This window comes from Phyllostomus discolor, chromosome 7, assembly GCF_004126475.2.
Source record: "Phyllostomus discolor isolate MPI-MPIP mPhyDis1 chromosome 7, mPhyDis1.pri.v3, whole genome shotgun sequence".
NCBI lineage: Eukaryota > Metazoa > Chordata > Mammalia > Chiroptera > Phyllostomidae > Phyllostomus > Phyllostomus discolor.
Window position 1 is genome coordinate 111,944,088 of NC_040909.2, and position 24,095 is coordinate 111,968,182.

A 24,095-nucleotide genomic window follows, 5' to 3' on the forward strand; every position below is an offset into this window, starting at 1 on the left:
AACTGTACTTAGCAGTAATATCTCAATGAAATGGACAAAACATTAAGATAATTAAAAATGTCCTAAAATAATGAAATTTTTAATAATGAAATAAAGTTTATCTTCAAAAGGTCCACAGTTAAAATCCCTAACCAATTCTGATGTAAGTGCCCAGAATTAGATCATTAAGAATAAATGAGGAAAGACTTACTGTCCACAGTAATTCTTAATTGTTTATTTAACAAGAGAAACTTTTTCTTAGCTCAAATCTTCATGCTTCATAGTTCAGGAGGAACACAGGTCACTGACAGCCTTTCACGGAATTCACCCCAGAGAAATTCTGTGGAGAAAAACACAGTGGCTAAGTTCACGACAAGCACTCTCTCAATACCTCACCATTCTTGAGATCCTGAGTGGCCCGCACTTTGCTCAGTTACCTTTAGCCCCAGAGAAGCCCAGTTCAGACTACCTGGGCTCCAGGTCCATTCTCCACCAAGCTCTCTGACCAGCCTCTCTTCAATTTCAGGCATTACCACACCTTATTCTGGCTGTTTGCTTTCACTTTCCTGAAACTATTGTGTTCTCTCTCAAATCCCATAATCCAGTAATTCCCATCTCATACCCACACACTGTTAAAAGCAGCAACCCATATGTTCTACCAGGGGTGTCCAAGCTTTTGGAGTCTCTACTCCACACTGAAAGAAGAGTCGTCTTGGGCCACACATTAAATATACGTAATCTCAAAAAACATCTCATGTTTTAAGTCAATTTACGATTTTGTGTTGGGCCGCATGCAGCCCCGGGACCACAGGATGGACTCCCCTGTAACAATTTCTACTTCTCTCTCCAAATCTGTTTTTCTTTTTCTTACTGGTTTTTAAACACAATCACTTCTTGATAAAGGTAAAAACTCTAAAATTTAAAATCATCCTTTTAACACCTGATCATGAAATGCACACCCACTATGAAAAATTTTTAAATTTCAAAGTTATAGGAAAATAGCAATGTTAAAGATTCCACACAGAACCATTAATATTTTCTTGACCTTTTTACCTTCAGCCTTTTTTTCCTGTGCAATATATTTAACATAGATCATCCTTAACATTCTTAATTTCTACTAAAATAATCTCTTCATGTTACCTTGTGAATTATCAAATGTACCTAATAGTCATGGCATGAAAAAGGCATAATTCCTCATCAACTTTCTGATAATTGGAAATAAAGTTCTTTAAACCTTTTCAAAGTGATTCTATGGCTAATTAGTGTATGCATCTATCTGTACTTCAGATATTCAAGATGAACAACTATAGAAAGGGATTGCAGAACCAAATCTTTTATTAGGCAAAAGTTACCTATTCAAAATCACCCCTGAAAACTGGCCTAAGTCCTGTGCAACAGGTCCCTCAACCCCCAGTCCTGGGAAAAGATACACACTGTCCACACGGCGTCTGGAGTGCTCATTCCGGTACAGTCTGCCTGACAAAAGGCTGGTCCACATTCCCCTGGTCACAACAAACTCACACTGGAGTAGCAGAATCTTTAACTCCACTTAAATTGTGCTATCTTGATTTTGTTGAGCTTGAATAAAAAATACATGAGTAAGATTCCTGCGTTTGAACAGTTTTCAGGTGTGGATGACCTTTCATCAGCACACAATCCCTTCAGTCCCTTTCTAGACGTAAAACCGTCACACACACACTGTCAGGGATGCGTAGGCACTTTGTGGGTATGACAGACCAAACCAAAATCTATGGGAAGCCACCAAGGCACTCATGGACACCCAACCAACAAAAGGTGTCAAAAACTTTTTAAAGCACTTCTGAAAGTGTGATTTTCCCAATGCCAATCCAGCAATTAATAGCAGCATAACATCTGAAATAACTATGACTCCAAGTTAACAAGATGGTGGGCTATGAAGTCCAGACACCCACTCCCAGACACAAAAAGCATCAACATACAGACCAGTGTGTCTTTGTAAGAACTCTAGAGACCAGTTACGAAGCTGCTGCAACCACACAAACCCTCAAACAAGCAGCAGCCACTCAAAACAGTGGGAAATTTCATGAAATTTTTCTCACCCTTCCCCCATCCCCTCTCTTCAGTGAGGCAGTGTGGTTAGGAGGAAGCTAATCAATTCCTGGCTTCACCCTCAGGACAAGGAGGAGTAGAAAATGTACTGCAACATTTTGCTTGTTTGGGGACTGTTTTCTCTGTCTATCTCAGAGCACCAATGGGAATGGTGACACAGTGTAGACACCAGACAGCGAGCTGCAGAAAGCAGTGACGGTCTCACAACACAGGAACGCTGCAGTGGGGCTGCAGACTCTTGGGCACCAGTGAGCAAGGGCTGAGGAATACAAAAGAACAGCTAAGGCTACTTAAAGGAAGGGGTGAGACTCAGGAACACGTAAAGCAACCAACTATACACCCCCAGGGAACTAGAACGAAAGCACTGGCAAAGGCTCAGAAGACGTAACCCCAGAAAAGTCTGAGACAACCCTAGCCTTGGTGCTGGGGTGTTTAGTTAAGATCTTCTCCCACATGAGGCAAGTCTGCAAACAATGGGAATGGTGGCCTTTTAATCACATGCCTAAATTTCAACAAAAAATCATGAAACAAACACAACCCATTCAAAGGAACAAAAATCTCCAGAAACTGTCACTGAAAAACACATGTCTCTGACTTACGTGACAAAGACTTTAAAACTGTCTTAAATATGCTCAATAAGCTAAGGAAAACTCAGGCAACTAAATAAAATCAGGAAAACAGTACATGAAGAAAATGAGCGTATCAACAAAGGAAAAAATATTTTTAAAAAATCAAAATTCTACAGTAACTGAATTGAGAAATTCACCAGAGGGATTGAGCAGACTCAAACACACCTGAGAACAGTTCATTTGAATTACTGAGTCTAAGAAGCAAGAAGAAACTAGTGAAAAAGAGCTTAAAGGACTCATGAAGCACCACCGAAGGACCAACGTGTGCACTACCAAAGCCCAGAAGCAAAGGGGCAGAGAGCAGGATGAACCCAAAGAGATCCGCACCAAGACACACATACATTGTAATCAAACTGTCAAAAACCAAAGTGAAAAATCCATTCACAACCTACACAGGAGCCTATGAACTGCATTATCAGTGGACTTCTGAGCATGGGCCTTGCAGGCCAGAAGGCTTTCAGGTAATATATTTACAGTGTTCAGGAAAAAAAACCCTTGTCATAGAAAACTACTATGTCCAGGAAAACTGTCCTTCAAAAATAAGGGAGGAATTCCAGACATTCCCAGATAAACAACAGCTAAAGGACAGGAGTTCATCACTACTAGGCCTGCAGTGAAGCTGAAGTAAAACCAAGCACACGGGCTTCCAGCAAAGACGGAGGCACAGGCACACACACTTAGCTTCCTCGCAAAACCAAAGGGACAGCAACCAATTTAAAAACAAAAAACAACTAGAACTGCCAGAAAATCGAACTATATGGAAGTCCAACAACCAATGAATTACAGAAGAAACATTCATCCAGACTGGTGGGAGTGCAGACAGGAGGTGCGACAGGGCCAGGGTTGGCAGAGTGGGCGGTCCCACATTTGCAGGCGGATAAACTGGGAGGCACAACTGGGGAGCTAGACACACTACACAACCAGGGTCCCAGCACAGGGAAGTAAAGCCTCAAAATCTCTGGTTGTAAAAACCTGTGGAGGATGAGGTGGTGGGAGAAACTCCCAGTCTCACAGGGGAGTCCATCGGAGAGACCCGTGGGATCCAAAAAGCACGCAAGCCCGCCCACCAGGAAATCAGCACCTGAAAGGCACAATCTGCTTGTGGGAAGCAAGGGAAGTGACAGAAAGTGGGGCCAGAGCCAAGCAAGTGGCATTGTTCTCTCTCTGACCCCTCCCCCACATACAGCACCACAATGTAGCAAACTATTGCCCCGCCCTGGCCAATATCTAAGGCTCCACACCTTAAAACATAACAGGCTCACCAAGACAAAAAAAAATATGGCCCAAATGAAAGAATAGATCAAAACTCCACACAAAGAACTAAGTGACAAGGAGACAGCCAACCTATCTAATGAAGGGTTCAAAACACTGGCAATTAGGATGCTCACAGAAATGGTTGAGTATGGTCACAAAATAAAGGAAGAACCAACAGCGAAGAGAAGGAAACTGGAACTCAAATCAATGATTTGGAACAAAGGGAAGAAATAAACATCTGACTGGAAAAGAATAAAGAAACAAGAATTCAAAAAATGAAGAGAGGGTTAGGAACCTCTGAGACAACTTTAAATGCTCCAACATCCAAATCACAGGGTTGCCAGAAGGAGAAAAGGAAGAGCAAGAAATTGAACACTTATTTGAATAAATAATGGAGAACTTCTACAATCTGGTGAAGGGACTAGACATGCAAGTCCAGGAAGTTCAGAGTCCCAAAGAAGTTGGATCCAAGGAGAAACAAACCAAGACACATCATAATTACATTACCCAAGATTAAAAATAAGGAGAGAATCTTAAAAACAGCAAGAGAAAAGGAGACAGTCACCTACAAAGGAGTTCCCATAAGACTATTAACTGATTTCTCAAAAGAGACTTTACAGGCCAGAAGGGGCTGGAAGGAAGTATTCCAAGTCATGAAAAGCAAGCACCTACATCCAAGATTATTCTGTCCATTAAAGCTATCAATTAAAGCTGATTTTTTAAAAGATTTTATTTATTTATTTTTAGAGAGGGAAGGGAGGGAGGCAGAGAGGGAGAGAGAGACATCAATGTGCGGATGCTGGGGGTTATGGCCTACAACCCAGGCATGTACCCTGGCTGGGAATTGAACCTGGGACACTTTGGTTCCCAGCCCACGCTCAATCCACTGAGCTACGCCAGCCAGGGCTAAAGCTATCAATTAGAATGGAAGGGCAGATAAAGTACTTCTCAGATAAGGTCAAGTTGAAGGAGTTCATCATCACCAAGCCCTTCTACTACATGAAATGTTAAAGGGATTTATCTAAGAAATATAAGATCAAAAACTAAGAACAGTAAAATAACAACAAACTCACAACTATCAACAACTGAAACTAAAAACAAACAAACAAACAAACAAACAAAACTAAGCAAACAACCAGAACAGGAACAGAATCACGGAAATGGAGATCACATGGGGGTTTTATCAGCAAGGAGTGGGGAGAATGGGAGGAAAGGTACAGGGAATAAGAAGCATAATTGATAGGCACAAAACAGACAGGGAGAGGTTAAGAACAGTATAGGAAATATAGAAGCCAAAGAACTTGTATGTACAATTCATGGACACGAACTAATACGGGGAAATGCTGGGGGGGGGGGGGGGGGGGAGTGCAGGGCGAAGGGGAATAAAGGAGAGAAAAATAATGGGACAAGTGTAATAGTGCAATCAATAAAACATACTTTAAAAAGAAAAATGAAATGGAGTAGGAAGGGAGGTAGCTGGGGAGCCCAGATTAACCAGAAGTCAGAATAGTGAAAGTAGAGAAAAGTAGAGAATAACAATAGCAAATGTTTCTAGAAAGCAGATGGAACAAGGATATTTAGGCATGTCTGGGTCTTTTTTTGTTTTTTAATGAATTTATTCAGGTGACATTTGTTAATAAAATTAGGTTTCAGGTGTACGATTCTATAATACATCATCTGTATATTGTAAAAAAAAAAACATGCATAAGGAACAAGTAACTCAAAGACGTGAAAATATAAAAATCTCTGATAAAAGTAAATCTATAAACAAATATACAAGCCAGTATTATAAATTGTTTTATAACTCCACTTTTAATTTGGTAGGATTTAAAAGACAAAAGCATGAAAAATCTGTTCATGAGCGCATAATATATAAATCTGTGAATAAAGTGGGAAAGCAAGTTGTAAAGAGTAGAATTTTTGCATGTGATTGAAATTGTTATGTTTAATTTTAGCATATTTTATGTAATGCCAATGGTAGCCACAAAGAAAATGTTCATAGAATATACACAAAAGGAAATAAATGAGAAAAAAATCAAAATGTCACTTAAAAAATCAAACACGAAGGAAGGTATTAAGGAACTGAAAGATAAAATAGATGATATAGAGAAATGATCCACAAAAGACAACAGACTATCTTTCCCTGTAATTCCCTTAAATGTAAATGATTTAAACTCCTCAATCAAAAGATGGATACAAACAGAATCCAAATATATGCTATGTACACGAGATTCACTTTAGTTCTGTGGGCACATAGGTTGAAGGTGAAAGGATGGAGAAATATAGTCCATACAACCAGTAAAAGAGCAATGGTGTCTACACTATTATCAGACAAAATAGACTAAATCAAAAAAATACTACAAGACACAAGGAAGGTACTGTACAAAGACAAAAGGGTCAATTCACCAAGACAGGGCAATTAAAAATACGTAGACACTAAACATCAGAGCGTCCAAATACATGAAGCAAACACTAACAGGACTGAAAGGAGAAATGTACAGCTCTACTACCATAACAGTAGGCAATTTCAATATCCCACTTTTCCAATAATCACTAGAAGAACTACACAGAAGATCATTAACAAAACAGAGAACTTGAATACTACATACCAACTGGACCTGACAGACACAGAACATTCTACCCCAAAAGAGAAAACAGTGTTTTCAACGGCATATGTAACATTGTCCAGGATAGACCAAGTCAGGCCATGAAAAAGAACTTAATAGATTTTAAAAGACTGAAATCATACAAAGTATCTTTTCTTATCACAATGGGAGACACAAATAACTGAAAACAAAAAGGGCATTACAGTTGATTTTACATAAATAAAAAGGGTTATAAAATACTATAAACAATTGTACTGTCAACAGATAACCTACATGAAATTGATGCCTACAAACGCAAAAACTACCACGGAATGAAGTGGACACAGATTATACAGACTGGTAGAGAGATTGAGTCAGTAATCAAAAACCTCTGAAAGAAAAGCCCAGGATTGGATGGCTTCACAATACTCTACCAAATATTTAAATTATCACCAACCCTCAAGCTCTTCCAAAAAAATTGAAGAGGAAGGAACACGTCCAAATTCGCTCTATGTATTGTTTATTTTTATTCTCTGTACATTAAAATATTCTGACTTCTTAAAAATATTCTGACATCTTAAAAAACAGTTCTGGGTGGAGAGAGACGGCCCATACCGTGTCTCCCAGAAGCTTTCCTGTTTCTCCTGTTATGGCCACACACACTCTACGAGGCCAGCACTATCCTGATACTAAAGCCAGACTGCAATAGAAACGACCCAATATCCTGATGAGTATGGAGTGAAAATCCTTACCAAACTCTATCAAACAGAATCCAATAGTCATTAAAAGGATCATGTACCACAACCAAGTGGGATTTACTCCTGGTCAACATAGCAAATGTTGATTCAGGATGATTCAACAAACAAAATTCAGTCAATGTAACACACTGCAGAAGGAAGGACAAAAACAACATGATCTTAATTGGTACAGAAAAAAACATTAGAAAAATTCATTACCTTTTCATTACAAAAACACTGAACAAATCACTAACAGAATGAAACTATAACAACACAAAGGCTCTATCAGAAAAGGTAAGGATGTCCCCTCTTACAACTTCTATTCGGCATAGCACTGAAGTCCTAGCCAGAGCAAGAATGCAAGAAAAGGAAATAAAGATGACCTGATATACAGAAAACCCTAAAGATTCCACACAAAACAGGAACTCAGCAAAGTTGCCAAATACAAAAATCAACCAAAATTAGTTGCTGCTGTACACTAACAATGAATAATCAGAAAAGAAAATTACAACAACCATCAAGAAGAACTCAATACTTAGGAATAAACAACCCAGAGACCACCAGGTTTGTATACTACAGAACACTGACAGAAATTAGAGACCAATAAATGGAAAGATATGTTGTGCTCATGAACTGGAATACTTACAATCAAGATGCCCATTCTATCCAAAGTGATCTACATATATACTGCAATTCCTACTAAGTCCCAACAGAATTTTTGCAGAAATAGAAAAATCCATCCTAAAATTCATAATGACTTTCAAGGTACCCTAAGCAACCAAAACAATCATTAAAAAGAAGACAAAGTTAGAGACTAACACTGCCTGATTTCAAAACTTAATATAAAGCAACAGTAATCAAAATAGCATGGTACTGGCATAAAGAAATATAAACTGATGCAATAGAATAGAGCCCCAAAATACCCTCTCACCAATACAGTCAAAAATTACCCACAAAGATAGGTAACTAAAGAATTTCTACAACTCAATAACAACAAAAAGTCAATGAAATTAAACACAGACACAGGATTTGAATAGACATTTCTCCAAATAACATATACAAATGGCCAATAAGCATGATAAAAGATGCTCTACATCTGGGTGTCACACTCATTTTCACCAGGGGCCACATCAGCCTCGTGGGTGCCTTCAAAAGCTAGAAATAATTTTAGGATTGTATAAATGTAACTACTCCTTCACTGTTAAGGAGCTGAAATTACATTCGGCCCTCTGAAGGCAAACCATGAAGTTGATGTGGCCCCCAGTTTAAATGGGTTTGACACCCCTGCTCTACATCATTAAACATAAAAAAAGTTTGTCAAGGATGTGGAAAAATTAGTGCCGTTTTGCACTACTGTTAGAGAGTAAAAGGGTCTACCCACTATGTAATTTAGTATGGCAGGTCCTTAAAAAATTGAAAATGGAACTCCACATCTAGCTATTTACTCAAAAATATTGAAGGCAGGATCTCAAAGAGATATTTACAACATCATGCCAGCACTGTTCACAACAATCAAAAAAAGGAAGCAATCCAAGTGTCTGTTAGATAACTGAACAAAATGTGGTACGTACATGAAATACAATAGTCTGAAAAGGGAAACTGTGACAGGCTGTGACAGATGAACCTTGAGGACATTACAGTAAGTGAAATAAGCAGTCACAAAAATACAAACACTGTGCAATGCAGAACAGTGGCTGCCAGGAGTGGGAGGGAATGGAGAACTGTTTGAATGGCACGGAGTTTCAGTTTTGCAGGATGTTGAGTTCTGGAGACTGGCTGTACCACAATGTGAATGAATATGCTTAACAATATCAAATTATACATTTAAAAGAGTAGTTAAGATGGTAAATTTTATGTGTATTATACCACAATAGTAACTTAATAGTTACTTAAATAGTAACTTAAAATAATCATATTACCTTTACATTCCAAGATCACTTTGCACTCTGAAAAATACCAGCCTTCCTCATCTCCTCAAAATCTTTCTTGGAATCATAATTCCTGTAGAAATCTGCATATGCCTTCTTTCTTCTTTCAGCCACACCAAACTAAAAAGTAGCATATCCCATTACAGCTTATTTTTTAGATTAGAGAGTTATCTGAAGACAACATAAATCACAGTATGTTTACCTTGAACTTGAATCCTCTATTTCCCAAGACAAAGGATAGAGACACTGACACAGATACAAGGAAGAGAAAGAAGCCCCAAGGAAACTACCGTATTTTTCAAACTGTAAGATGCCCCCCCACCACCCCATTTGGGAGGAATAATGGTTGTTAATGCTGCTGTTGAGTTCTATTTACATTGGTGAAATATTATGTTATTTATGTTATTAAATATTTTACATTTTTTGCTCCAAAATTTGGTTTCCTATTTTCCTCCTCTAAAACCTAAGTGCATCTTATGGTCCAAAAAATTCGGTACTCAGCAAGAAGCTCCCTCCTTGCCAAGGGAGGTACCATTCCTTGTTGAGTGTCTGCATTAGGGCATGTGGGTGGTAGACTGGAGAACCCAAAAAAGATATTCAGAAATCTAAAAGGCTGCACAACATGATGAATGTATTTAATACCGCTGAACCATACACTCAAAATTGGTTAAATTTTGTTTTGTGTATTTTGTCCCAATAAAAAATTATTTTTTTTTAAATAAGGCAAAACATTAAAATCTATACAAGGCAAAGTGTTAAGATGAAATTCTGTGGCAACAATTCTTGAAGGTACCATCAAAAAGAAAGCCACAGGCCCAAACGGCACTTGTGCCCAAGCCCAGGACCCCAAATCTAGATTTAAGACCTGACCAAACTGCTATTTCAACCTCTTCCAGAGACGATCTTAATCAACCAGCTGGAATTTCCTGGTCAAGCAGGATGGGCCCTTTCCACCCCCTCTCACAGAAAAGTCCTGGCCTAAAAATAACCCTTTTGTTGTTGCACTTAGCGCCCACAACTACGGGCTGAATTGTGTCTCCCAAATTCAATGTTTGGAGATAAGGTCTTTAAAAAGGCAATTAACTGGAGGTTTTTTGTTAGGGTGGGGACTAATCCAATATGATTAGTGTTCTTATACAAGAAAATTCAGAGAGAAACACGCTAACACACGGGACCAAGTGAAGACAAAGACAGCCATATACCAGCCAAGTAGAGAGACCCCAGAAGAAATCAACCCTGAACCACCCTGGTTTTCTAGCTTCCAGAATAACATTTCTGTTGTTTAAACCACCCTGTCGGTGGTACTTGGTCATGGAAGCCCTAGCAAACTACAGGGTTAGCCAAAAAGGTCATTTGCTTTCTTCCATAAGATGGCTCCAGTAGCGCTTAGTTGTCTTTAACTTCATTCGAAACAATGTTGTTAGATCATGTGAGAGCTTATCAGGTCAGTGTGCATTAAAAAAACTTATCAAAATTGGTGAATTTTTGTGTAGGCAATATTGAAGATAGAAGAAAATAAGCAACATTTTCAGCATATCATGCTTTATCATTTCAAGAAAGGTAAAAAACACAACTGAAACAAAAAAAGACGTGTGCAGTGTGTGGAGAAGATGCTGTGTGACTGATGGAACATTTCAAACGTGGTTTGCAAAGTTTCGTGCTGGAGATTTCTCACTGGACGATGCTCTACAGTTGGTCAACTTGTTGAAGTTGACAGCAATTAAATCGAGACACTGAGGACAATCAACGTTCTACCAGGAAGGAGAGAGCCAAAACCTCAAATTATCCAAATCAATCAAGTTATTGGTGCAAATGAAAAATGTGTCTTTTATTTTATGGAAAAAAACTAAACAGACTTTTTGGCCAACCCAATAATACAGCTTCATTTAAAATGGAGAACAGGTTATCTCAGGAATGAGGCACTTTCCTATCACAAGAGGTGAATGGAGGAAGACTCAGGGGAAGCACATTCAAGTCTTTAAAAGACTCTAAATTGCTTATTAAAATAAAATACACTTTTTAATTTAAAACACATTTGGGACCATACGGACAAAGTAAGAATCAAACATACAAACCTTGTAGGAAGCTGCAACCCCCAGGGATACAAGGATGGCTCCCACAAGATGAAATCGCAGACGCTTGGCCAGGAGGCCGCGCATCTGAGGTTTTGTCAAAGCACTGGAAGACATGGTCGTTGTATTCTCCTTGGTAGATAAAAAAAAAATTTAAGTTATTAGAACAAAATAAGTTATCTAAAAGAATTCTTATGCATAATGCATTTTAATACCTGAAGAGGCACAGGAAGAATGGCTGGTGGACTGATTCCTCCCACAAAGCCTAAGATGTTTAATGGCTTAAGCTTGTAGGGGAGGAACAAACTTTCCTGGACCCTTGACCGGTCTAATATGTAAATGGACATTTGACATATTAGCAGGAGACGATAACTGGATTCGATACATTCAAATGTATGGGAACCCCACTGCAGAAGAGGTTCAGAGATAGAAAGGGGGATATGGTATAAGACATCCTGAGCTAGGGATGAGGTAATACACCTTGGGGGCTTCAAAGGGTCACAGCAGGGTAAGAACAGATGTTTAGTAAATAAAAGCCTAGCCATATAGGTGGGTCAAAAAGACACTATGGATGATAATCTCTTGTTATGGGCAAAGCCTCCAATTCAAGTTGTTCTAGGTAGTTAAAGGGAGAAGCTGAAGTTTCCTTCTGCCTGAAGCTGAAAACTACCCGCAGCTCAAAACAATCCGCACACCAGAGCACACCTTTGGGTGACTTGTTCTGAACTCCCACTCTAGCTTCATTCCCCACCCCTCACGTGCTGAATGAAAAATGTCTGCAGCACAATAGTAGATAAGAAACCAATGCTACAAACAAAGACCCCTCCCAACTACAGGAAAGGTAAGCAGTGGCTCTAGGTTGAAAGCGCAAACACATTTACAGCACCGACTCATCTATAAACTTACTATCAACTCCTTCGATCGCCGAGACAACCCTATGAAACAAGTTATTACTCCCACTTTATAGATGAGGACACCGGGGCACACGAAGACTAAAACTCGAATAGGATACCCAACAGTTGGCTCGAGGGCCCACCTGGAGACCGCGGCGCTGAGCGGCCTGACCCCAGGGCCCAGGCCCCACCGCAGACCTTCCTTCCGCTAACGCAGCGGGGAGGCTGGTGGAACGGCAGTGGGCGCGCAAGCGGTGCTGCAGGAACCCGGCCTTCCCTCCTGCACAGGCACGGTGACCCTTCACAAACGCTACCACATAGCGAACGCCGACCGAGTGAAGACGTTGCTGGCTGCTTCCTTACCCGAGTGATGACTGAGTCAAGTACAGCGAAAACACTAGGGTCATACAGGTCAAATGACCTAACCAAGGTCACAATGACTGGGGGAAAAAGTACAGTGCCTCCGGGTGCGGTCCCGCCGCCCCCGAAGCCCGGCTGCTTCCTCGATACCCCAGGGCGGTCCCCGCAGGACCCCCACCGCCCTCCTGAGGCCGGGACTGGGGTCTTGCAGGGGCCGCCGCGAGCGAAAGGTCGGAGGTTCCCGGGCCTCCGAGATGCTGATTACGGTTCAGATCCAAGACAGCCTCTAGGGCTCCTCATGCCGCTCATAGCTGAAGTTCAAGCAGCGGAGGCGGCAGTTCTGGGAACCCGAACGAGGGGCACAAAACACAACTTGCCTCAACACCAACGTCCTTCCAGTTGGAGAAATGGACGACGCTCCAGCAGCGCGCAGGCGCTTAGACAGGAGCAGCAGAGGGGACCCGAAGACGGTGGCCGAAAGAGTACAAAAGGCCTCTGGAGCTCCTCCTGGTGTTCATTGCTGAAGTTCGCCTGCGTGATTAGATTGTGTGTGACCTTCGATTCCGGAATTGACCTTCTAAGTTGATTTCCTTACTAAACGGGAGACACTTATCTTACTAATACAGGGTTGATATGACCTTATTAGAGAATTCAGAGGTATTTAATATGTAAATTATTTAAAATGTACAAATTCACCTTTCTGGGCCCATGGATTTCCTGAACCACGTGCAGAAACCGACATTTTCATTATCATAACTACCCTTACACGAATAACAGTTTGGTAAAGGGTGAATAAGACAGCCCAGTTCTAGGAGTTCAGAGCCTAGCAGATGAGACAGGTGTAAATAGCTTGATACCAATTCCAGGCGACTATGGGAGCAATTACCTGACAGGCAGAACTGAGCAAGTTTAGATAGAAGTATTTGTGTGGCGGTTTTAAGTAAAACACAAGTGTTTTTAAGGAAGGCAACTAGAAGTTCATTAAAAGTAGTGTGTAAGGGCAAGGCTATTATGCCCTAGCGGTGTGAAACTTGGTTATTATTGAAAGAACCTGGATTTGTAAGTCATTATTTAAATCATTTCTGCAGATGCCCTGACGGGTGTGGCTCAGTTGGTTGGCATCCTCCCGCAAAAAAGAGATCCACGTTCCCGGTTAGGGCATATGCCTAATTTGTGGGTTTGTTCTCCAGTCAGGGCTCCCACTAGAGGCAACCTACGGCTATTTCCTCTCACGCTGATATTTTCCTCCCCCTCTTCGTCCCTTCCACTCTGCCTAAAAATAAATAAATAATTGATTTTTAAAAATCAATTCAGCCAGCACTGTGGAAGATATACTGTGGCACAAAAGATACAGGGTATTGATTTAACATACAGTTGATGAGGGCTTACTATGTACCAAACTCTGCTACACAGTAGGACAGATATTCAGTGAGGTGCACTTCCTCAGAAAGTCTTTGTCCTCAATTTAACAGTCACTCTGGCTAGTGAAACCTTTCAGCCACATCGAAAAGTGCTCACTGAGGTCAGAAGTTGGTTTATACCCCAGCAATATTTATTAAGGCTTCTTATCAAGGGTTACCCAGCCAAAAATCTTTATATGGGATTTGTCCAGGTGGTAATTTGTTGCCATTTCTTTTCCATTCCCACTCCCACCATTGGTCCAGAGACCAGGAATAAATTTCAGAGTTCACAAGGATGACAATAAATTTCAGAGTTCACAGGAAAAGCTTCAGAGAAGGCATGAAAGAGATGGAAAGGGAGCTGTCCCAGTCTAATGGAGAGGTGGTCAGAGGTGGAGAATCTATTAATATAAAATTGGTCAGGAGAATGTGGCAAAGATAGGCACAACTGAGAGAACAGAACCTGGCCTACATCCAGCGCTGAGTGGTTACCTAGTAACACCGCATGGATAGGAAAGCACACAGCCGATCACAAAAATTCATGGTGACTAACTGAAGGTGATACATGAAAAGAACTTGAGTGAAAGGGGTGGATAGAGAAGATGGCATATGTGGGTTCCGTTCTGGAGCCTAACAGACCTGGATTTGAGTCCCAGCTCACATAGCTGGCAAAACCTTAATGTTCCTAAGTCTGCTTTCACCTCTCTGAAATGGTGGCTGAAAGGATAAATCCAGAGCCACTTGCTATTGTGCCACCATTTGCTGAGCAAGCCTGTAACCTTGTTAAACATGACTGTCATTTTACTTTCCTGAGCTTGTCCCCAGGACGGGTAATTACTGGAGGCAGGAACAGAACTAACCACTCCCTGCTGCCACAGGTGGAAGGTAACAGTGGAACAAACTGCAGCCTCGGGTTACAATGCCCCCAAGAGCTCAGGGGCCTGAAAACAACATGCCTCCACTGTTGTTAAATCCATTTATAATCCAATAGAAGCTCAAAGCCCCCACCCTTCAACCGCTGGTGTATCTCTCCACGCCACACCCCTCTCCTTTCTTGGAAAGGGAATAAAACTTGATTCTTTACACTCTCTTCTCTTTGTGAATTCTCTCACAGCCACTATCATCGACCACCCTAACTGTAGCCACTTTTACTTTGTTGGGATCGTGCTGCAAATTAAGTGAGATAATACATGTACAGTGTCTGACAGATACACCTATGAACATTCATTCCTCCCTTTGTCCTTTTTGCCTGCCCTGTGATCCTTCCAACTTCTAATAGCAATATTTGATTGCCTTCCAGAAGCCAACCTTCCCCCACTCCCAGCCCTGTGGCTCTAGCACAGTCAAAACCTGTTCCAGTTGGGCATACAACTCAAGACGGGCCAAACAAAGTAGCCTATCCCTTTGGTCACAGCTATTTGCTGGGGACAGGTAAAGGGTCCTGACCAGACCAATGAAACTCTATTCTACAACTTCTGTTAAAACAATTGGGGGAAAGCTCTTTTTCTCTCAGGGAAATAATGGGATGGAGTAGGGGTCTTGCTGATCTATAAAAGTATGAAACCAAAGAGTATTGTATGCCTATAATATGCCAAGTGCTGTTCCAGTAAGAAGAACCTGCCCTCCTAGAGGACAGAACAGACAATAAACAAAAACATGTCAGATGATGATAAGTGCAATGGAAAAAGTAGAGAATATGGGTAAAATGAAGAAGGATTCATTTCATACTGGAAGTTTGAGGAAGACTTGGGCAGTCTGACTCAAGCCCACGGTCTACACTAGAGCAAAAGATGGCTCAATGAAAGGAGTGGGATTTTCTGCATGCCCCCAAGAGAAAACAACCTGGATGGCAGGGTGGAAGACACCAGAAGTTAGATTTTAATTCAGTATTCACAATGGCCTGAATCAGTCCCTTTCAAAGTGATCCTCAACCAAAGACATATCCAGGTGAGGGAGGCAAGGATGCCTTGATTGGTAGAGAAGCAAAGCAATAGTCTTACTCCTTTATCTTTTTATCCTGACCTTGACAGTCACCAGGTCAATGTGCTACCTTAAAATTAGTTGAAAAGATGTCACCTGTGGAATAAGATCTGAAAGGAACTTCTGCCCTGCCTCCTCCATTACTGCGCTGCACTCCGGTGCTCCTGGACGGACCCGCCCCTCCCACCTGTGCAGGCGGGGGGGTCCCCCACAGTGGGGCAAGTGTGTGCACCGCCTCCAAAGGCGAATTACAGCACCAGGAGGTAAGAGGGTGAATGGGCCCTGAAGCAAAGTCAGCACTTTTTCCTAAAAAGTGGAAAACCATTTCAATCCTTTCAACCACATAATGAATCGTTGATATAGTGTCAGTGGGAAGGGCCATGAATAATTTTGTGAATCAAGAAAATGTGAGGGACCGAGCAGTTAAAAAGCAACAACAACAACAACAAAAAAAAACCTCTTTGAGACCTAAAATAGCAGCAGTTCTAGTAGTTGACAACCCTTGGGGGCAGATCTGTTCATTCTTTTACATATAACTTATTTCTACTTTCAAATTTAACAAAAAACAAAAGATTACTGAGTCACAGTTAGAAACGGACCATCACAAAAGTATGGGTCTGGGGTAGTCCTTTCAACCTGACCGCATTCAAGATGTAGATAAGAATCCAAGGAAACGTTCGGAGACTGGTATTGTACAATGATGCTGTGGTTTCTTGTCGGTGGCGTGGTTATTCACCAAGCAAATGCTGCGAGTGATCATCTGAAAATGACTTCCTGTTCCGAGAAATTGGCGATGTTCAACATAGTTCCGGGTGACTTGGCTCCGCATGTGCCGAGAAAGGCAGCTTCTGCTGGAGAGATCCCTTGCTGTCACTGATGCTCTGGCACAGAGCTTGGAAAGTACCAAAGCACGCATTGCGGTTTACGGAGGAAACAGCTGAGTGTTCTAAACACGGCAGCTGCAGCACCGTCCCACACCCAAAGAGAGCTCACTGCAGCTAATGTCAGACAACGGGTGCAGTGCGGAGGAGATTCAGCTCTTTTCTCAAAGGTGGGCCCGCACCTCACCCTAAGAAAGGGAGACATGATAAAATAAGCTCTTCAATCAGCTCTGTACTAGGAACAAGCATTTGCATGTAAAATCTTATTTGTTAGAACAGTGCTATCCAATACAAATATAAAGCTAGCCATATGCATAATTTTAATTTTTTTAGTAGCCACATTAAAATAGTCCAAAGAAATAAGTGAAATTAATTGTTATAGTATATTTAACCCAATATAGCCAAAATATGTTTTCCACATGTAATCAATAAAAAAATTATGGGTGAGGTATTTTACTTTTTTTTCATACTAAGACCTTGAAGTCTGGTGTATATTTTTCACATATAGTACATCTCAATTCAGACTAGCCATATCTCGGGTTCTCGATAGCCACATGTCAGTGTATTGGATAGCACAGTTAGCCCCTTTCAGTCACAGAAAAATGTTCAAGACCTACTGCATAATGAAAAGGTAGGCTGAAAAGCTATGCTGTGTGATCTAATTTTATAACATGCATAAAAATATGTATATGTATGTACATGCAGAAAATAATATTGAAAAGGTATTGGGAACCGCCCTACCTGGTTTCAGAAGCTGTAACCTCTCCCCCCCACCCCCCACAAGGCTAAGGCTGAGGGAGCGACCTTCGAACTATAAGCCACTAAAACAAAGCTTATCTCCCTGGCAGGAGTGCCACTTCTGCTCCTTTTACTTCATCCATAACTGGTCCCCAGTGCTTGGTCAGTTAGCCAATGACAGGTAAGATTCCCCAAGGGGGGAACGATCTAAGACAGGCAAGATCATGTGGAAGGCCCCCAAGGAAGGACTTGGGGGGCTACAGCAAAAGGGGGTGATGGACCCTCGCCCCTGGGCTTTGACAAAGCCTGAGTCCTCATTCTGTCAATGAGAAGTCTCCTAATCTCTTGGCTGCCTTACTTCCCCTGCCTGACTTAAGTCTGAAACAATGACAGAGGGTGGTGCAGCCCTGTGCTGGAAAGGTTGGGTTCCCTGGGCAATCAGGCCTAAGAAAGAATATGTAAAATCCTGTGAAACCTGCTTTGTTTAGAATGCTATCAATTAAATAAGGGTCCAAGCAAGAAGTGAGTTTGTTCCTCAAAGTTTTATAGCTCTTTAGCTATCAGACCCTGACTCAGAATAGGCCCTCAGATACCTTTGTTATCTATTGTTTGATCCTTATGGCCTGACAATGATTAATGAGTTTTACCTGTATTCTTGTGCAAATGAACCCAATAAAAGCCCATTGAGGAAAAAAGCAGACTTAGTCTCATCAGAGGCAGGGGGGTGGGGAGGGGGGGGTACCCTGGGGGTGGAGCCCCCCCACAAAAAGGCACACACCAAAAACTTGTATTGTGGATAATTTTTATATTTTGTTTTTCTCCTTTTACATGTTCCCAGTTTGATCATGTCTTTCTTTAATAGAAGTAATAACAAATGTGACTTTTAAAGGAGAGGTGTATAGGACTAGTGTCCTAATGTTGAGGTAATGAATTATTACAAATATTGGTAGCTTAATACAGCACAAATTTATCATCTCACAGTCCTGTAGTTCAGAAGTCCGACATGCGTCTCACTGGGTTGAAATCCATGCGTCAGCAGGCCTTCTGGAGGCTCTAAAGAAGAATGTTTCCCTGCCTCTTCCAGCTTCAGAAGCTGCCTGCATCCCTTGGTTTACGGTCCCCTCCTTCGTATTCAGAACCCGCTATACTGCGTCACTCTGACCATGCTTCTGACGTCAAATCTCTCTCTTTCCGTTCTTTTCTACACTGTCCTCCCTTGTGATTTCATTGAGCCCATCGGGATTATTGGAGATAATCTTCTTATGTAAATGTAAGCTGAATAGCAACCTTAATTCCATCTGCAACCTCAGTCCCCTTTGCCACATAAAACGACGTGACCCAAAGAGTAGGATGTGCCCACTTTTGAAGGGTCAGTATTCTGCTTACCACAGGAGTTATGGTTGTGCTTAATACCATTTAATAACTATTTCTATTCCCCTCTCAGGAATATGGCAGAGTTACACTTCCCCGATCCCTTTAAAGGTAGGACTTGATCTGGAGAATGGAACACAAAGTGGAAGTGACAGGTAGTTCCCCCTGTTCCCTTTGCCCTGCCTTTCTTATTATAGTGGAAGCACCGATGGAGATGGCACCTGTGTCACCTGGGTTTGTGAGAGACTAAGAGAAGCAGAGCCTCCTCCCCGCCTGCACCAGCCAGGTTTAGTGAGTGAGAAATAAACAGTGTGGTAGCATGTTATTCCCCTGAGATTCGGGGATTGTTTGGTCCTGCAGACAAATTTAGCTCATCCTGACTGCTACAGGTTAAAAACATGTATCTGTCTTGGTTAAGGGTACATGTGTGTGAATGCCGGGACAGATAAAATAAGCGGCAGACAGTGAGAGTCTGAAAAGGAAATGGGGGGAAAGAGGGCCCTGGAAAAAAACTGTGTTCATCACCACAATTTCTCCTAAGTGAAAATAAAATGGAAGTGTGGAGACTAGCCCTTCCAGGTTTGGGGCACCCCTGGGCCCAGCCCTGACCCCCGGGGAAGCTGTGAAGTTCTCAGGGGAGCCCTGAATTTTATAATAGAACCTGTCCACAGCCTAAGAGTCCTCTAGCCACCGGCTGGTGGGAACTCTGGATGTCTGGGTCCATCAGGAATTGAGTACCTGAGGCATCAGTTCCCCAAGAGTTCTTAAGCTGATAGGGTACTGTATTCTAGGGGACTGTGGGCTCCCCAAAGTTTGTATGTGGATCAGGGATCATGTTTTGCGGCCACTAAAGACTGAGTTGCTGCCTCACTGTATTATGTTGTACCTAGTAGTTTGCAAGGCATGTTCACATATATATCTTCATTTTGTTCTCTCAGTAATCCCATGAGATAAGTAGGGATTTTTTTTTTTTTTTTGACACACTGAGGGTCACAGCAGTGGAAAATAGCTGAACTGGGAGTGGAATGTGCAGTGGGATACTCCCACACCAGGGCCGCACAGAGCACCCCAAAGAAACGAATCTACCCCCATGAATACAACTCACTAGCCTAGGATAATTTGTTGAGTACCTACTGTGTGCTCTGTGGTGCTCTCCCTAACGGCTGAGAGGACAGTCCCAAGAAGTCACTGAGGACATTCTTCCAATCTGTAGACTATTTCACAACTTCCAGTTTTTCTTTAATATTAGAAATTAATATTAATATTAATGATCTGTAATTTTAGTTGAATAAATACATCCTTCTAGGCCCCACTTAGAAAATGTAAGAGGTTATTCATGCAGACTCATAGGGCTAAGGTCTGTGCAACAATAAGTACATATCAGATGTTGGTGTTCCTTTGACCGTTTCAGAGTCAGCAGCAATTAAAAACAATTTCCCCAGAATTGAGCTGACATTAATCACAGAAGCTGCACAGCGAGATGTCCTGGCCTGATAAAAAGCTTTTAAATGAAATGAAACTATTAGGTGAGTCATGTTAAACCAGCTGCACTAATATAGAGAATAGAGAAAGCAAAAAAAAAAAATCAAAATTTACTAGATAGGAAAATACCTAGAGGAAAGGGAGATACTATATGTTAAGTTTTAAGCAAACACAACAAAGTCAACAGATATAAATTATCATTCTAAGAGAGAACACTTGATAATGACCTTGTAATTGCTTTATAAAAGAAGATCTCTTAGTGGTTTCTCATGATGAGCATGATGCTTTTAGAATCCAGATACTCCGCTAGGAGACAGTCACTGTGTGCTAGCAGACGTCAAAAGACGGCACGGGCACTCTGACACTGGGCCCCATTTAAAATCAGGGGCCACCCTGAAAATTTCACAAGGGACCACCTCATCCATTACTACCTGAAAAATGGGTAGACCTGACCCCTTGCGTCTACCCCTGCCTCGAAAAATCTGTTGAAACCTCCAATCAACTGATGCCTTCTATTTATTCTAAGAGGTTTATAACTTTATCCTTTACAGTCTTTTGGGGGTGGGGGTAGAAGGAGAGGAGCTGAACACATGTGCTTAACCACCATATTGAGTAACAAGATCGCAAGGTTGTTTAGAAATCTTGCCATTCCCAGTGTCCTTCCTTCCTGCAGAGGCAGGCTCCCATCTGGACCACCGCTCTTCCACCCTGGGAGCTTCCTAAGTATTTCCTGCAGAGCAGGTCTACTGCCAACAAATTCCCTTTTGTTTTTCTGAAAATGCCTAATTTTGGCCATAATTTTTCTATATAAAAAATTCCTTTGAATTACTTTTAAGCTTACAGAAAATTGCAAGAATATTACAAAGAACTCCCAAGAAGTGGTAAAATTTAATTGTTAACATTTTGTCACATTTGCTTAATCACTCTGTCTTTCTCTCTCAGTCTCTCTGTCTTGTCCACACAGTATACACATTATCATTTTTAATGTGATATGTACTATAATCCCGTACAATATACTTAACATAATTTTAACCATTTGAAAGTAAGTTTTAGACATAATGACCCCGATTCAGGGAATTAACATTGAAACAATACTACCATCTATCGAGCCCACAGATCCTACTCCAACTTCACTAATTGTCCCGATAATGTTCTTGTAAGTCTACACTCCAGTCCTGGACACATACTGTGCTTTGTTATCATGTCTCTTTAATTTCCATCAATCTGGGTTTGAAGGAATCTTTTCACTCAAAAGATTACCTCTGCTTTTGCCTTCCATGACTTTGGCGTTTTTGCAGAGTACAGGCCAGTTATTTAGTGCAGAATATGGCTCAGTTGGGTTGTCTGACACATCCTCATTTTCCAAGATACGTTTGTTTGTTTGGCAGACATAACACATTGGTGGTGGTGTGTCCTTCTCAGTGCGTGATAGCAGGAGGCACACAGTGTCAGCTGTCCTCATTCCCACCCACGTTAGCTTTTGCTGCTTGGTTAAGATGGTGTGTGTTCCTACGCAGACAAAACAATGTTGAAAAAGGACAATGTTGGAGGACTCACACTTCCCAATCATAAAGCTACATAATCAAAACAGTGTAGCACTGGCATGGAGACAGACATATAGACCAACACGGTAGAGTAGAGAGTCGCCAGATAAACCCTCACATGCAGGGGCAAATGATTTTCCACAAGTGTACCAAGATGATTCAATGGGGAATGGGCAGTCTTCTCAATAAAAGGTACTGGGAAAGCTGGATATTCATACACAAAAGAATGGAGTTGAACCCTTCCTTTATATCATATGCAAAAATTAACTCAAACTGAATCAAATACCTAAAGATAAGAGCTAGAATTATAAATCCTTACAAGAAAACACAAGAGAAACTTCATAACATTAGATTTGGCAGTGATTTCTTGGATATAACATCAAAAGCACAGGGAACAAAAAATAGATAAATTAGACTACATCAAAATGTGAAACTTATGTACATCATAAGACAGAATCAACAGAGTGAAAAGGCAACTTACAGAATAGGAGAAAATATTTTCAAATCCTATATCTGATAAAGGGCTAATACCTAAAATTCACAAAGAACTCCTACAACTCAACAACAAAAACAAAAACAAACAAAAAAAACCCCTCAATTTAAATATGGCTTAAGGACTTGAATAGACATTTCTCCAAAAAGATATCCAAACGGTCCATAAGCACATGAACAGATGCTCAACATCACTCATCGTTAGGGAAATACAAATCAAAACCGCAATGAATCCTGGTCATGTAGCTCAGTTGGTTAAAGCACCATCCGCAATAGGCCAAGGCTGCAGGTTTCATCCCCAGTGGGCACACACAAAAATCAACCAATGTATGTATGCATAAGTAAGAGGAACAACAAATCTCTCTCCCCAGCCCCGTCTCTCTCTCTCAAAAATCAATTTAAAACAACTACAGTGACATGACATGTCATATCCATTAGAATGGCTTTTATTAAAATAAAAAAAAATGGAAAATAACTGTTGGAGAGAATGCGGAAAAATTGAAACACGTGTGCTCTGCTGGTGAGAATAGAAACTGGTCCAGCCACTTTGAAAAGTAGTATGGTAGTTCCTCAAAACATTAAACACAGAGTTACCACATGGCATAGCAATTCCACTTGGGTACCACTTCTGGGTCTACACCCAAAAGAATTGAAAGCAGGGTCTTGAAGATATACTCGTATTTGTACGCCCATGTTCATAGCAGTATTACTCACAACAGCTAAAACCTGGAGGCAATCCAAGTTGCTTCTCAAGTCCATTGATGGACTTGAGGATGAGTGGATAAACAAAATATGGTACATACCATTATTGTTCAGCCTTAAAAACAAAGGAAATTCTTAAGGACACATGGACAAAACCAGGGGGGAGAGTGGAAGCAATGGACGGAGGTGGGTTTGGCTAGGGTGGCAAGGAGTGGTGGAGGAAAAATGCAGACAACTGTAATTGAACAACAATAAAATATTTTTAAAAAACAAAGGAAACTCTGACACATGCTATTACATTCATGAATCTTAAAGACATTATGCTAAGTAAAATAAGCTAGTCACAAAAAGACAAATACTGTATGATTCCATTCATACAAGGCATCACCGAATTCACACAAAGCAAATGGTGGTTGCCCCTGGCTGTGGGAGGGATGAATGAGGTGTTACTCTTCAATGGGTAGCGTTTCACTGAGGGAAGATGAAAAGTTTCTGGAAATAGAGGTGATAGTTGCATGACAGTGTGAATGTACTTAATGACACAGAACTGTATATTTGAAAATGGTTAAAATGGAAAATTTTATATTATGTAGATTTTACCACAATACAGAAGATGCCATAGGCCATGTTTCTCTGCTGTGAAGTCAATGAATATCTTGTACTTGGCATGGTTGTAACGCCCTTCTCCAACACTGAAAACCTGGCTCCCTGTATCCTCAGCATATTATTTGTCAGTCCTCATGTATGTAATTAACCTCCTAACCATATGGCCCATCTTCTCAACCTTGTCTCCAACACCATGCCAGCTAAAGCCTTGAACTTGGCCCTATTGGTTGTGTCAGCTGAATCCTTGGCTCTGACAAGGGTGAAAAAAAGGCCTTCAAATTTGAAGGACATTTTCACTAGAGATAAAGGTGCAGGCTGACACATTGTTTTCTTTCATTACTTCAAAAGATGTCATTTCATTCCGGCTTCCATTG

General features: G+C 41.1%; 1 protein-coding gene across 3 annotated transcripts; it reads right to left on the minus strand.

Moving 5' to 3' along the window:
- Window positions 1-186: 186 nt before the first annotated feature.
- LOC114514888 (cytochrome c oxidase subunit 6C) lies at window positions 187-13,000 on the minus strand. 3 transcript variants are annotated; one of them, XM_036031299.1, is made up of 4 exons: window positions 12,903-13,000; window positions 11,276-11,405; window positions 9,192-9,320; window positions 187-319 (listed from the first exon to the last, which is right to left on the minus strand). In XM_036031299.1, the coding sequence occupies exons 2-3, from the start codon at window positions 11,387-11,389 to the stop codon at window positions 9,207-9,209; spliced, it is 228 nt and encodes a 75-aa protein (XP_035887192.1). In that variant the 5' UTR covers window positions 11,390-11,405; window positions 12,903-13,000; the 3' UTR covers window positions 187-319; window positions 9,192-9,206. The 3 variants fall into 3 exon arrangements, with proteins under 3 accessions (XP_035887192.1, XP_035887191.1, XP_035887190.1); XM_036031298.1 differs by lacking the exon at window positions 12,903-13,000 and adding an exon at window positions 12,529-12,653; XM_036031297.1 differs by lacking the exon at window positions 12,903-13,000 and adding an exon at window positions 11,488-11,634 and having other exon boundaries at window positions 11,276-11,404.
- Window positions 13,001-24,095: the final 11,095 nt, after the last annotated feature.